General features: G+C 30.7%; 7 protein-coding genes across 7 annotated transcripts; 5 read left to right on the top strand and 2 right to left on the bottom strand.

Annotated features, from left to right (window-relative positions):
- Positions 1-164: 164 nt before the first annotated feature.
- On the top strand, positions 165-929 carry CAB5 (putative dephospho-CoA kinase; the record flags this gene model as incomplete). The annotated part of the gene is made up of 1 exon (XM_046080934.1): positions 165-929. One exon carries the CDS (start codon positions 165-167, stop codon positions 927-929), a length of 765 nt encoding a protein of 254 aa, XP_045935992.1.
- Positions 930-1,028: 99 nt separating this feature from the next.
- On the bottom strand, positions 1,029-2,666 carry REF2 (RNA-processing protein REF2; the record flags this gene model as incomplete). The annotated part of the gene is made up of 1 exon (XM_046080935.1): positions 1,029-2,666. One exon carries the CDS (start codon positions 2,664-2,666, stop codon positions 1,029-1,031), a length of 1,638 nt encoding a protein of 545 aa, XP_045935991.1.
- A 697-nt stretch (positions 2,667-3,363) lies between these two features.
- MSS116 (ATP-dependent RNA helicase) lies at positions 3,364-5,505 on the top strand (the record flags this gene model as incomplete). The annotated part of the gene is made up of 1 exon (XM_046080936.1): positions 3,364-5,505. One exon carries the CDS (start codon positions 3,364-3,366, stop codon positions 5,503-5,505), a length of 2,142 nt encoding a protein of 713 aa, XP_045935990.1.
- A 1,090-nt stretch (positions 5,506-6,595) lies between these two features.
- Positions 6,596-9,568, top strand: VPS34 (phosphatidylinositol 3-kinase VPS34; the record flags this gene model as incomplete). Its single annotated transcript, XM_046080937.1, has 1 exon — positions 6,596-9,568. One exon carries the CDS (start codon positions 6,596-6,598, stop codon positions 9,566-9,568), a length of 2,973 nt encoding a protein of 990 aa, XP_045935989.1.
- Positions 9,569-10,081: 513 nt separating this feature from the next.
- Positions 10,082-12,439, top strand: CSC1 (Csc1p; the record flags this gene model as incomplete). Its single annotated transcript, XM_046080938.1, has 1 exon — positions 10,082-12,439. One exon carries the CDS (start codon positions 10,082-10,084, stop codon positions 12,437-12,439), a length of 2,358 nt encoding a protein of 785 aa, XP_045935988.1.
- Positions 12,440-12,628: 189 nt separating this feature from the next.
- Positions 12,629-13,471, bottom strand: ARV1 (sterol homeostasis protein ARV1; the record flags this gene model as incomplete). The annotated part of the gene is made up of 1 exon (XM_046080939.1): positions 12,629-13,471. The coding sequence occupies one exon, from the start codon at positions 13,469-13,471 to the stop codon at positions 12,629-12,631; it is 843 nt and encodes a 280-aa protein (XP_045935987.1).
- A 400-nt stretch (positions 13,472-13,871) lies between these two features.
- NUP42 (FG-nucleoporin NUP42) lies at positions 13,872-15,629 on the top strand (the record flags this gene model as incomplete). Its single annotated transcript, XM_046080940.1, has 1 exon — positions 13,872-15,629. The coding sequence occupies one exon, from the start codon at positions 13,872-13,874 to the stop codon at positions 15,627-15,629; it is 1,758 nt and encodes a 585-aa protein (XP_045935986.1).
- Between the last annotated feature and the right edge of the window lie 352 nt (positions 15,630-15,981).

Below are 15,981 nucleotides of genomic sequence, written 5' to 3'. Positions count from 1 at the left end.
CACAAAAAATAAAACATTTTGAAATTTGTATGATATTAATAATATTTTATTTTTGAAAAATAAAAAAAAAAATCGGATCTCATTGTTACAGAGAAAGAGGAAATATATAAGCTAAAATTAATCTGTAGATTAATAGCCATAATATATCTATCTATACGTATACAATGTTAGTTGTTGGTTTAACTGGTGGTATAGCATGTGGAAAAAGTACTGTAACGAATATAATTCAACAGACTTTCGATGAAAAAAAGATAACGATTATTGATGCTGATAAAATTGCAAGAGAAATTGTTGGGCCTGGTAAACCAGCCTACAATAAGATTGTTACATATTTTAGTGATAAAATAGAAAATTTGCTTATTGACACCAATGGTAATAATAAGGGAAAAGAGTTAAATAGACAGGCTTTAGGAGCCTATGTTTTCCAAAATAAGCAAGAACTTGCAGTTTTAAATTCTATAACCCATCCTCAAATTAGGTATGAAATATTTAAAAAAATATTATACAGTTATTTACATGGCGTTAAATTGGTGGTCTTAGATGTTCCTCTGTTATTTGAAGCTCATTTAGACATTTTCTGTGGGGCTACTGTTAGTGTTATAATTAGTGAGCCGGAATTACAAATTGAAAGACTAATGTTAAGAAACAAAGATTTATCTAGACAAGATGCTTTACAAAGAATTTCGTCTCAAATGTCTACAGAGGAGAAAATTCTAAGATCTGATTACGTTATTGACAATAGTGGAACAGCACAAGAATTAAAAATGCAAGTTCTGTCTTTATTTAAAAAGAAATTAAAACAAAATTTTATTGTATATTTATTGGAATTATTCCCACCTATTGGCCTTATAAGCGCACTAAATGTAGTAATATCAAAATATATAAGGTATGTTGCTCATAAAAAAAGTCCCACAAAAAAAGTTGTGTAAACATATATATATCCAGTAGGTATTAATACACTTTTATTAATAATATAGTTACATTACGTAGGCATAAATTAAATTACAGAAAACTGCTTATTTACCTATTTAGTATTTGCTAGTGGGTTGATATTTATTTGGTTTAATTATTGGAACATTTTTATAAGGTAGCCCACCTCTATCTTGTTTTAATAATAAGTTGTTTTTCCCAAAAGCAGGAATAATTACAGGATCTTTGTTTAAAGTAATTTTTTCTGATTCAATTGATTTGTTAAGCTTAATCATATCATCATTATCTTTATCGTTATCCTTTTTCTTTTTCCTACTGGCGATGTTGGAATTTTCCTCGGTGGTATTTTGGAAAGTATCTTTTAAAAGACCCACGCTGTCAATGCTTGGTCTACCATACTTATAAAGATGCTTATTAAATGATGTAAAATTCACCCTATATTGTGGTTTAGCGCATGTTTTTAGCTTGACTATACCCCCTTTAATATCAACAATATCGCATTTCTCAATTTTCGGTATTATACTATTTGGTTCCAATTTCAATACACGTTGTCCCTTATAATTGGCTAGTTTATATTCTTTGGGGGAAATTGGCTTCTTTGCAGTATCCAATAGTTTGGAAAGGTCTTGTGGTGGGACTTGTAAACCAGTGGGTGGCAAATCATGGCCAAACACTGTAACAAAATCATCCTTAAATTTAATACTATTTTTACTAGTAGGTGGGAGTATCTTAACAGTGTTACTATTATTATCACTGTTTGATGAAGTATTCGATGATGCTAATGATGCAGATCTATCAACTGGTGTTGGTGACTTCAATATTGATTTTAAACCTTTATCGGTATATTTTTTTGCTATTGATGTTTGAGAACGGCTCTGCAATTTAATATTTGAAACATCTCGCGTTGGTTTACTCTTAATTTCCCTAACAGTTTTAGGCTTTTTAGTGGGTTTGGTACTTAACTCCTCTTCAGTATCTACGCTTTTTCTTTTCTTTGGACCTGCTATTTTCATTTTAGATTTATTTTCGATTTTACTGTTGGAATTTTCTTCCAATTTGATATTACTTTTGGTTTCAGGCTTAGTTAATTTTTTGGTTTTAGTTTTTGTTTTATATTTACTTTCTTTTTCTTTTTCTTTTTCTTTTTCTTTTTCTTTCTCTGCCTCTGTTACTGTTGCTAGTGCCACCTCCGCAGTTGATAATTCAGAATTGTCCAATGACTTTGTTGGGAATAAAAATGCAGTTAACAAATCCTTATCAGCATTATTCTTGCACTTATCTATCAATTTCTTTTTCATTTTCTCGGTTAAGGATTCATAATCCTTTAATCCTTTACGTAAATCTGTAAGTAATAATTCGGGAAAATTATTTTGAGAATCTAACCAATCGTATTTGAGTAAAGATGGGTCCATTATTTTACCCTTGATAAATTCTAATTCTTTAATATAATCTAAATACATATTTAGCAAACCTTGATATAGTTGTTCATCAGCCCGATTAAAAGTAATAATGACATTCTTATTATCATTCACTAATCCCTCATAAGATTTTCGTAGTTGCTCAATATAGGTATTTATTTCGTTCAATTGTGGGAAAGTTTTAATCTCTTTTATATTAGCGATTAGTTTACGTAAATTGGAAATAAAAGCACCCGTTAAGGCATTGAATATTTTAACGTTATGAGGTAATATATTATTATTATTATTGGTATTGTTGTTATTATTTATTTCTTCCATGATGTTAAAGATGGTAAATACTTGTATAAAGCTCAATAATACTTTAAACAAACAGACAAATGGAAAAAAAAAAAAAAAGAATATAAAAAAAAAAAAAGAGAGAAATAAAAAAGAAAATTCTATATTATTTATTATATATATATATTTTTTTTGATACCGTTGCTTTTATTATTTATTTGCTAGAGTATTAGTAATATTATTACTATTTATTTAGTTAATTAATGAATATAAGTTAGGGTGAGTTTGTTGTATGGTTTTGAATTTGTTAGATTATTGGTAAAAAATAGATTTTTATTTAGTTTTTATTAAAGTATTTTATTCGATTAAAAAAGAACCAAAGCAACATTTCTTTTTCTCAGTTTGGAAAGAATAAATAAACTTGTGCACCATCACCAAAGAGAATTTGGTACTTTTTTTTTTATCATGGCAAAAGAAGAAAAAAAAATTTTTTTCTTTTTCTTTTTCTTTTTCTTAAAAATTATCGTTCACTACAACCATTTCTCATTCTTCATCTTCAGTACCACCTTTTTTTTTTTTTTTTTTTTTATCAGTGTTTCCATCGGCATCATAATTAGAATACTTTATTTAATTAACTATTAGTCTTTTCATATATTATTAGTAAAGTCTTTTCCTTCTTTCCGACAACCATTAAAAAAAACAACAACAAACTAACTGCAGAACAAAATAGGATATTTAAATGTTTAAAAAAGCTTTATATATCTCTGCAAGTCAATTTGCCGTTAGAAATGTTTTGAAAACTACTACCACAGGTGTCAATTCACTCACACCAGTGTTTTCATCATTATCAACTGTCAAAAGGCTAGCTAGCACAAATAGTAATATTAGTTCTAGCGATGCTATTGAAAAAGAAACATTTGTTTCCACAGATAACGTTGTTGCTGATTCCAAAGACGCCTTTACCACTACTTCCACCAACGAAAAAAAAAATGACATAGAAAAAAAAGATACCCCTGAATTATTAGAAAAGTTAGATGAAAATGTTCATATTGATTCTTTAAAAGACGCCAATCTTTTGGATGCTTCCATTCATAAAGCTTTAGATAGACAAGGTTTCCGCACCTTAACACCTGTACAAAGTAAAGCTATTATTCCCATTCTTTCCCAAGTGGACTCTGATATTATTACAAGAGCAAAGACTGGTACTGGTAAAACTTTAGCTTTTTTAATTCCAATTTTTCAACACTTGGTCAAAACAAGGAGGGAATCTCAATATATGGTTAGAGCCATTATTGTTGCTCCAACAAGAGATTTGGCTATTCAAATTGAAAATGAAATCGAGAAGGTCTTTTATAAAAATAATTATGGATTACAAAAATTTGAAACTCAACTTTTAATTGGTGGAACCAATTTAAGAGAGAGCATCAAGAGAATGGAAAAAAAGAGACCTAACATTGTAGTTGCTACTCCAGGAAGATTAAAAGATGTTTTAAGTGATGAAAGAGTTGCCAAGAGGTTTTTCAAATTTGTTGATTTCAAAGTTTTTGACGAAGCTGATACTTTATTAGAAGTTGGTTTCCGTGAAGAGATGGAAGAAATTAGCGATATGCTAAATGAAATTAACGAAAATGGACTAAACCATATCAGAACTTTACTATTTTCTGCAACGTTTAATGATAAAGTTGAAGCTTTATCCAATAAATTGATGAGAAAGGAAAACAATACGTTTATTGATACAGTTGATGAAAATGAACCTGAAGTTCAAGAAAAAGTTGACCAACACGTAACGATCACTTCTAATTTGGCTCTTAACATTTTAAGTTCTTTAGAATACATTAAAAAAAATATGGATACTCAAAACTCCAAAATCATTGTTTTTTGTCCAAGTACAAAGTTCACTTCCTTATACGGCACCCTGCTAACGAAAGTTTCTGAAGGAAAATTTCCAGTTTATACATTGCATGGTAAATTGCAACAAAATACCAGGACAAATATCGTTGCTCGTTTTAAGAAACAGGATACCAATAACAGTAGAGGTAATAGAAACAGAAATAGCAATAACACGAGTGGTGGTGTTTTAGTTTGTACTGATGTTGGTGCTCGTGGTATGGATTACCCAAATATCAATCAGGTTGTTCAAGTTGGTGTTCCAACTAAATTGGCTAATTATATCCATAGAATCGGTAGAACTGCCAGAGCAGGTAAAACCGGGAAATCTATGTTATTTTTAACTAAAGCGGAAACTAATTTCTTGGATGCTTTGTCTGAAATCAAACAAGTTACAATTGAGAATCAACAAAAAGTTTCAAGCTTTGAAGATGAACAAATTAAAGATGTTGTTTGTAAAGTTTTGGCAAAGGATATTGATTTAACTGATGAAGCCTTTACAACCATTCTAGGTTTTTACAAGGGTGTGACTAAGGAATATAGATTAAATTTTGAACATTTATGTAAAGATGTTGGTTTGAGTTACACCGAACTGCTTAGAGAAAGAGACATTGATGGAGATAAAGAAGAAGGTGAAGAAAATGAAGATAAGAAGTTATACATCCCACAATCTTTTGTCAAAAATGTTATTCAAGTTCCAAACAGAAGATTAGTACAGTGGTTCAATTTAGGTAAATTTGTTAAGATAGAAGATAATGGTTTTGAAAATAAGAATAATAGGTTTAACAACTCTAGAGGTTCATTTAATAATAAGTTTAATAACCGTTATAATCAAAGAGGCTCAACTAGATATAACAACAGTGAACGTGGCAGTAATAATAGAAATTCCGATAATAACTATGGCAGTAGCAATAGAAATTCCGATAATAACTATGGCAGTAAGTATAGAAGAAAGGGAAGCGGTAAGAATCCATCCTTTCATGATGATTATTAAGACTTAGGAAAAGAACTTTACAAAAAATAGAACAACCTACCAATCTTTTTTTTTTAAAGAAAAAAAAAAAAAAAAAATGTATATATATAATTGGATTTGCATGATTTGATAGGTTTCGTTTCGTTTCTTTTTTTTCTTTGTCTTTCTTTTTATTTCCTCTTTTACCTTTTATTATTTTTATTTTTAGTTTTTTTGGTTTTTTTGTTGAAGTTTTTTCTTTTTTTTAAAAGTTTTTTTTTTTCATTTTTCAGATGCCAAATAGAAAAGGGGATGCCATGTAAATAGATATGCTGTAATTTTTTTTTTTTTTTTTCCATTTAAATATTTTAAAATATAAACTTTTTTTTAATTTTTTTTTTTTTTTTTTTTTTTTTTTGGAAAGCTGAAACTTTTGTCATTAAAGGAAAAGCTTGAATACTTGTCTGTAAAATACTTAAAAATCTTTTTATGTTCATTGGCTTTCTTTTCTGTGACTTCCAGGGTATAATACCTGTCGGTATTTCTAATGCTAGCTTCAGTAGAAAATATGAGAGTTTTTAAAAATTCACTAAGAATAGAAATGGTACCTTATTTAACTTGAAAGTCACTGTATGACTCAACTGTAGCGTAAGCAACTAAAGCTTGAACAAAAGAGCTGGTAAGCCCATTCCCTCTCACTCATTAATAAGTCACGACAATTATCCAAGTCATAGAACACAGCTGAGAAGCCTAAGTTTTATTTTGTGAAAAATTTCCTCGGTTTAAGTATTATATCCTTCATTTATAAAATTCGAATTAATGCCAAACAATAACTAGAAACCGTTGAAGTAATTTAAACTCTTATTTTAATATATAATACCTGACTTGAAACCTATAAAATTTCAAGGTTTTTAATTTATGACATAAACGCATTGGCCGAAATATAAAAAAAAAAAATAAAAAAAAAAAAAATAAAAAAAAAAAAAAAAAAAAAAAAAAGGAAACAAAAGAAATGAAAGTTTAAAAAGGAAAGAAAAACAAAACATTTAACTAATAAACTAACCAAAATAACAACCAAAATAACTAACAGTTACCTTTCTTTTCTTTTCTTTTTTTTTTAAATCTAATACTAATGGACAAAGAAAGTGTTACGTTCTGTGTATCATCAGAACTTTCCAATATCCCATTTAAAATTCAGATAGATAGATTATTAGGTAAAAAAGAATTATTAAAAGCTTCAGCAAAGTTTGAGTGTCCAGAAATAAGTAGACTTCCTTCAAATATTAATGAATGCAGTGAACTTTTTGTCACTGCTCAAATATACGATTGTAAGACTGGCAGAAAATTAACGTTACCTGTTTCAACTAGATACACGCCCTTCAAAAATCATAGAAAGTGGTCTCAATGGTTAGTTTTGCCTATTTATTTATCTCAATTGAACGCAGAATGTAAAGTATTACTAACTCTTTGGGAATTTAACCCTGAAGGTGAGAAAGAGATCTTTTATCAGGTTGACACCAATATCTTTGATGATAAAACAAGATCGTTGAAAAGGGGTTCAGAATGTATTAAATTTAATATTCGTGCTCCAATTGGCTCCCATGAAATAATACCTAATAATTCACAGGAATTACTAGATAAATATATTTTAGGTGAAATTAAGTCGGACCCTTGGCTAGATCCAACTTCCATTGAAGTTTTAAGACACAAAGCTCTCAATATATCCATAGATGACAAAATAAGTAAAATTGATGATGTTAAAGACACCTTTGTATTATTTATCCGTTTCCCTTTGTATGAGGTTCCGGTTGTAGAACAACGGTCATCTTTGGACTTACCTGGAAATATTTCTACCGTCGAATCATTCAAACCGAATAGCTCAGATTTAACCAGCGCTACTGTTAAGAATAACCATACTTATAGTAACAATAATATTTTTAGTGATAACAGTATCACCACTATCACCAATGCTACTATTAATAATACCCCTACTGGTGATATTACTGATAGCAATGATGATAGCAATAATGATGATAGCAACAACAATAATAATGTTGATACTGACGATGATACCAATACGAATAGCAATCAAGATAATAATATTAATATTAACAACAGCACTAATAATACAAGTTTTAATAACAATCAAGAATTCGTGGTTTTGTCTAATAGACGAAACACGGTGAAATTTTATGACCCTGAACAATTTAATACCGATCCAATTGAAGAAAAATTTCGGAGGTTAGAAAGGTCGTTGAGTAGAAAGGGACAAATAGACACAATTATAAAGCCAGACGCAAAAAGAAGAGAGCTATTAAATAAAATTATCAATTATCCACCTTGTACTCAGTTAACTTCTTATGAAAAAGCATTGATTTGGAAATACAGGTATTATTGTTTGTCTTTTAAAAAAGCGCTACCAAAATTTTTACAAAGTTGCTCATTAACAGATGAGGCGGAACAAAAGGAAGTTGTTAATTTAATGAATAGATGGACAGAGATTGATATTGCTGATGCTATAGAGCTATTAAGCCCATCCTATAATAGTTCCTTTGTTAAAGAATATGCTGTTAGATGTTTAAGAAAAGCTACAGATGAAGAATTAGAACTATACCTTTTACAATTGGTACAAGCATTAAAGTTTGAAGGTCAACAACAAGGACAAGAGGAGGAACGTAAAAGCTCTGCTACCACTTCGCATAAGATTTCACAGGCAATGGTTGACCCCTTAGCTTCTAGATACTCCATGAGTGTAATGACCACTGGGGATGACAATAATTCCGATTTAGTTGTTGCTGAGGATCCTAACGACTTCGGAGTTGTATTAAATAGCGATGATGCTGATAATAAGCCAAATGACCGATTATCCCATTTAGCACACTTCTTAATACAAAGAAATTCCAAAAATTTTAGATTATCGAGCCAATTTTATTGGTATTTGGTTACCGAATCTACTGATAGTTTCCACTTACAATCTATATTGACCTATTTTTTAAATAAACTACCACAAGATTATAGGGATAAAATATCCATACAATCCGAATTTGTTAACATATTACGTGGGTTTTGTATTCATATTAAGAATTTAAGAGATACTACGCAAAAGAAAACAGAATTATTGCACAATTTGGTTAGTTCCAAGTTGAGGGGATTTTTGAAACATAAAAAAGTGGTCCTTCCATTAGACCCATCAATAACAGCGGTTGATGTTGTAGTGGATAAGTGTAAAGTATTTAAAAGTTCTTTGTCTCCATTAAAAATCACGTTTAAAACAAAGCCGGACAATAATATTATTAACCAGACGTATTCTTTAATGTTCAAAGTAGGTGATGATTTAAGACAAGATCAGTTGGTTGTGCAAATTATTACACTGATGGATGTGCTATTAAAAAGTGAAAACGTTGATTTAAAATTAACACCGTATAAAATTGTTACTACTGGACCAGACGAAGGCGCTATCCAATTTATACCCAATGATACAATTACAGATATATTAAATAAATATCATGGCATCTTACCTTTTTTGGCCGACCATAACTCTAATTACGATAAAAATAAACACGGAGACCAGGTTAATGCAATAGAACACCTGAATCCGGAGGTAATGGACAATTTTGTTAAATCATGTGCAGGTTATTGTGTCATTACTTATATTTTGGGAGTAGGTGATAGACATTTGGATAATTTATTGATACAGCCAGATGGTAGATTCTTCCACGCCGATTTTGGCTATATTTTAGGAAGGGATCCTAAACCATTTCCTCCATTAATGAAATTGCCCCCTCAAATAATTGAAGCCTTTGGTGGAATTGATAGTGCTAACTATGATAAATTTAGGAGCTATTGTTTTGTAGCCTATACGATTTTACGTAGGAATTCTGGCTTAATTTTAAATTTGTTTGAATTGATGAAAAATTCGGAAATTCCTGACATAAAGCTAGATCCAGAGAGTGCATTGAACCAAGTTAAAGAAAAGTTCCGTTTAGACATTTCTGAAGAGGAAGCAATTTTACATTTCCAGAATTTAATTAATGTGAGTGTCAATGCACTACTTCCTTTAGTTATAGATCATTTACATAACCTAGCACAATATTGGCGTGCATGAAAATGAGTATATATTATTACTTTTATGACCATGAATTATTATTGCACTTATTTTGTGGGTGGTTTTCTTTATTTTTATTTTCGCCCTTTTTTGCTATTTCTTGCCACCTTTTAGAAAATAACACTGCTATTACTACTACTACTAATAATAATAATTGGCATGATAGTCCGAACGGTGCGAATATGCAAGGTACTATTTACTCCCCTGATAATTTATACTTTGTTATTTAATTTAATTTAATTTTTTATTTTTATTTTTATTTTTATTTTTATTTTTATTTTACCAGTTTAAATGATCATGCCAAAATTGAAACTCTTGATATGCATCTTTGTTGGTTAATATATATATAATCAATTCGTTTAATAAAGGTATATATTATCAATCCATACATAATTAGAAAAGAGAAAAAAAAGAAAAAAAAAAAAAAAAAAAAAAAAAAAGGGAGAAAACAACAAAAACAACAACAACGACAACAACAACAACGACAACAACAACAATAACAAAAAAGGCCCAATGAATTTACCCTTTAAAAACTCCAATTCATCATTTATTCGTATTTTGGACGATGATGACAACCCAGCTCCTGATTTCAGAAAACCAGCAGCCAGAGTAGTTAGCACTCAATTAGTCATTGCAACTTTATTAGGACTCTTTGCCTTTTTGGCGTTTTCCATATTGTTAAAAAAATTCCCCAGATTTTATGCTAGCAGGAAATATAAAATAGATGGAATACCCTCATGGAAAGAAGGTTCATTATTTGGTTGGGTAGTCGTTTTGTATAAAATCACGGATGAACAAGTCTTGGAGTATGCTGGTCTAGATGCATTTGTGTTTTTAGGTTTTTTCAAAATGTGTATCAAGACCATATCAATATGCTCCTTATTTGCCGTTTTAATTATATCACCAGTAAGATATCATCACACAGGTAGATATGACGATGGTGATGATAATTCGTACAGCATGTTAGTAAAAAGATATGTCACTGAAATGGTACCAAAGCTGATTGCAAATACTACTGATATTAATAATCCAACTATAGGAGATGGCGGACAAGAAGAACAAGTTGAGAATTATTTATGGATGTATGTTATTTTTACTTATTTTTTCACTATTTTGGTATTGTATATATTAATGAAACAGACAAAGTTGGTAGTTAATATTAGACAAAAGTATTTAGGTAGACAAAACAAAGTAACAGATAGAACAATTAGAATTACAGGGATTCCTGTGGAATTGAGGACAGAAGAAACATTGAAATATACAATAGAAACATTGAAAATTGGTAAAGTTTCTTCGATTACTATATGTCGTGAATGGACATACCTAAATAAATTGTTTAATTACAGGAAGAAGGTTTTGAGGGAGTTAGAGTTAAAATTAGCTGAATGTCCAGAAGAATTAAGGGATATGGAGATTTATGTGAATGAAAGTTATTCTATAGGTGAGAACACACCCCCTGTAGCAAAAAATAGTGGTAGGCCAGTTATCAGAACTGGCCTGTGGGGATTATTTGGGGAAAAAGTTGATGCCATAGCCTTTTTTAACAACCAATTGAAATGTTTAGATAAAGAAATTATCGAGGCTCGTTCTAGACAGTACCATACCACTCCAACCGCCTTTGTCACCATGGACTCCGTAGCAAATGCACAAATGGCTGCACAAGCAGTTCTAGACCCTCGTGTGCACTATTTTCAGACCAAATTGGCCCCTGCAGTCCATGATATTATATGGGACAATGTTTGCTTGAACAGACACGAACGATTAGTGAAATGCTATTCAGTTACTGTTTTCATAGGCATAGTCAGCCTGTTCTTAATTGTACCGGTTTCTTATCTAGCTACTTTATTGAATTTGAAAACCATCACGAAATTTTGGCCAATGTTAGGTAAGTATTTACAAGATAATAAATGGGCAGAAAATATTGTAACTGCACTATTACCAACCTATATTTTCACACTTTTTAATATCATAATACCATATTTCTACGAATATTTAACTAGTTACCAGGGGCTAGTGTCATACAGTGATGAAGAAATTTCTTTGGTCTCCAAAAATTTTTTCTATATATTTGTTAACTTGTTTTTAGTTTTCACATTAGCAGGTACTGCATCCAATTATTGGGGGTATTTGAGTGATACAACAAAGATCGCATACCAATTGGCCACTTCTGTTAAAGAATTTTCGTTGTTTTACGTTGATTTGATTATATTGCAAGGGATTGGTATGTTTCCATTCAAATTGCTATTGATTGGCAGTTTGATTGGCTTCCCACTTATTAAAATCAAATGTAAAACATCGAGACAACGAATGGAGTTGTACCAATCACCCATTTTTAACTTTGGAGTTCAATTGCCTCAATCAATCTTAATTTTAATTATCACGATCATTTACAGCGTCATGAGTACTAAGATTTTGGTTTCTAGTCTAGCCTATTTCGTTATTGGATTCTATGTTTATAAATACCAATTGGTTTTTGCTGCTGACCATTTGCCTCATAGTACAGGTAAGGTATGGCCATTGATTTTTCGCAGAATTATTTTAGGATTACTGATTTTTCAACTAACAATGGCTGGTACACTAGCTGGTTTTCAAGGGGGTTGGATTCTTTCCTCATGCTTGTTTCCCTTACCATTTTTAACCTTTAGTTGTTTGTGGGATTTCCAAAATAATTACCTACCTTTATCAAATTTCATTGCTTTAAGTTCTATTCGTGAATTTGAAAGAAGAGAAAGTGTTTCTGGGATGCGTAATTCCAGTCCTTCTACGTATTCTAATGGTAATGAAGCATATGAATATCCGTTTTTGATATGTGAGTTGGAACAACCAATGACTGACGATGCCGAGCAACACACTGGCGAGGACGATAGCTAGACCCATAGACAAATAAATACATGTACCCACACACACACACACATATATATATATAATACTTATTAAATGCCTAAAACATGTAATTAAAACAAACATATAAAGAAATATATACGAGTATAAATTTCAGATGGGACACTTTTCGCTCATTATTATTTGTTACCCCCCCTCCTTCCTCCTGGGCTGCTTTAGTTAAAAGTTTGTAAAAAATTGATAAAATGAGTTCTGTAACCCATTCCAATGTTTCCCCAACACAATGAAAGATAGAATAGAATTTACCATTATATACCGTAATATAGCAAGTAAACTGAAAATTAATAGAACTCTTGGATAGGAACGATCAGTAATGATTCTTAATGCTTCGATAATGTATAAATTAGCCACACATTTAATAATTGTTGGAGAAATTAACGAATCATACGGCCATACCAGCATTAAAATCGGAAAGACTTTTGCACCATATGATAATAGTATTGTGTATGATATGATTTTTTGTGGATGCTTTGTGGGGAACTTAATTAAATTTTTAAACATAATTTGGGAAAGTTTAATTAAAAGAAAAATATCTATTAAACAATATAGTGAAAAATATAAGTATTGATGAACAGCATCTTTTTGGAAAATATTATTAATAAGCTTGCTATGAATTTTTCTAGTTTTAAACAGTTTTTCTTCTGATGCCCAGGTTAAGTATACTTCAAATGCAACCATAATGACCCAAATTCTTTTAACTTTATCATTTTTTACTCTCAAAAACCAGGAACGGGATCTCGATAACATATAGGTGTTATTTAGCTTCCTCTCATGTTCAATATTTTCAAAATTATCCAATCTATTTTCAAACGAATTGAAAACCATATGCCTATAAGCACCGGGTTTCAAGAGTAATAGATTTAAAAACAATAAAAGATCATCATATTCCACATACTTGTCTACAACTTCTTCACAATTCAGACAATCTGTTAATTTTAGATGGTTATTGGAATATATTGTGTATAATGACTCCACTGGTTTGCAACAGTTAATACATATCATCGTATCTATAATAAGCTGAAAATTAAATTTATTCTTATTAAAGTTATTATACCGCTTGTTTTAACTAGCTTACAGCTCATGGACTGTTTGAGTGCATGTACATTTTAGAAATATATAGTATATGTTAGTTCTTATTTATTTCTTTGTATGCATATATAATATAGATATATATTTCCCAGTTAAATGCTTACCAACAAAATGCGAGATTGAAGGGGAGAAAAAAAATTTTTTTTTTTTAATTTTTTTTTATTCATAAATTGTTAAAAATTTATTACAAAAAAAAATCAAAATTAACCAAAGACAATAAGTTTCTAATTAAAAAAAAAAAAAAAAAAAAAGTAGTATGAACATAAAATAAAATAAATAAATAAATAAATAGATAAGAATTCAAGGACAAAAAATGTACTATAAAGGTAGCTATAATAATTATAACAGCAATAAAAATAATAAACCACCTTGCAGGTTTTTCCAGCAAGGTTCATGTTACAAAGGTAGTAAATGTTCGTTTGCACATGTTTATGCAAATAACAGTAGTAACAGCAGTAATAGTAGCAGCAATAATAACACAAGCAAGGATGATAAATTTATTAAAACTTTTGAAGGTAAAACACCGAATGAAGCGGTTCAATATTTCACAAGCGATAACTTGGTTGGCAAAATAGAAAGTGAAATTGTATCTGATATAAACATTAGCGCAAAAGCAATAAAATCTAACCCTTTATTGTCATCATATTCAATGCCCAATCCATGCACTGTTTTATTAATAGAGCCTTCAAGAGAATTATCTCCAGAAGAGTTACGATGGAAGTATTATGATGCAAAACAGAAAAACTCATTAACCGCATATGAAAATGAAATCAAAGCAAGAGAAGCTGATATGCAAAAGTGTATGGAATATATTAAAAATAACAGTAAGAAAGCTGCGAGATATTTACAAATTGGGACTAAAAATAATCTTCAAAATGCTCAGAGTGGTAATTTAAAACCGTTTATAGATTTTCCAATTGATTTTAATAACGTATCTTCATCTACTTCTCAACCGTTTGGTCAAATAGCATCTCCATTTGGCCAACCAACAAATTCAGCATTCGGTACCCCTAGCTTTGGCTCTTCGCAAGGAAATAGCAGTTCCGGAAGTGTCTTTGGCACACCGAGTTTTTCAAATAATACTAATAGCAACGCTGATGCGTCTAATGTATTTGGCAAGCCAGCCTTTGGAGCAACAAATAACGCCAATGGTACTGGCATAGGTAGCGCGTTTGGAGCACCTACATTTGGTTCAACAGTAACATCAAATAATGCCAACAGTAATAGCGCTGGTAGTGCATTTGGTGCGCCTGCATTTGGCACACCTGCATTTGGAGCAACTTCATTTGGTTCAACGGCAGCACCAAACAATAATAACAATAACAGTGTTGGTAGTGCATTTGGTGCACCCGCTTTTGGCTCAACAACAGTATCAAATAATTCTACCGCGTTTAACTCAACAACGACTCTAAATGCCGCTAATCCTTTTGGCTCCATAATGCCTGCATTAACTAATAACAATATAGACAAAAATACCGATACTTTTTTTAAATCAGCATTTGGCACTCCAACAGCAGCTAATGGACAAAAACAATCAGGTATTGCTAATCCCTTTGATGCAAGTGCTCCTAAACCCAATTTATTTACTCAAAATTTGAATAGTCCCAATTCTACTGACACTTCGTCTCCATTTGGAACAGGTAGTTTTGGAAAACCCTTCAGTAACCCTGCTGGGTTTAAAGCAAATGAGAACACTACTGCAAATGGATCCCCATTTGCTGCCAATACTAGTAATCAACAGACGAACCCTCCCAAAAATGATTTACCGTTCGGAAATACCAACAACACCCCTAACACTGCTGTTTTTACTACCAATACAAATGGTAATCAGTTTGGACAAGCATTACAGAGTCAAAACCATTCTCCATTTGGAGTTAATGTTCAAGATTCTAATTCTAGGCTTGCCAATAGTAATACAAACACTATACATCAAAGATTTATTCAGGGGAAACTCCACAAAGAAATTAAGGAGGAAGATTTGCCAGAATCGGTTATTAGTGCCTTTAAGTCTGAATTCTTTGTTTTAGGGGAAGTTCCAGACGTACCACCACCAATAACTTTAATACGTTAGCTGTACTTTTTTTTTTTTTTTTTTTTATATATAAAGATTATTATACATTTATAGTTAAACTCCAGCTTTCTTCTTGCTTCAGTAAGAAAAATATTACTGTTGATTCGAGTATTTTAAACCCACAAAGAAAAATTAAAAAAAAAAAGCCTCTTCGGAGTAATTTCGGACTAAAACCAAACTGGTCTATTTTTCTTTTTTCTACAATTATCAAAAAAATTTTAATTTTTTGTTTGGTTATTTATTTTATTTTACTTTTTAACTTTTTCTATCCAATGTTTGAAGACCGATGGTTTATTATTACGTAACTCACTTCAACAACTGGTATAGTTGATATTTTCCTCTTTTCTTTTTT

The sequence above is a fragment of the Saccharomycodes ludwigii genome, chromosome II (genome assembly GCF_020623625.1).
Source record: "Saccharomycodes ludwigii strain NBRC 1722 chromosome II, whole genome shotgun sequence".
NCBI lineage: Eukaryota > Fungi > Ascomycota > Saccharomycetes > Saccharomycodales > Saccharomycodaceae > Saccharomycodes > Saccharomycodes ludwigii.
Note: the sequence above shows the minus strand (reverse complement) of the source record. Positions and strands in the feature narration are given on the sequence as shown.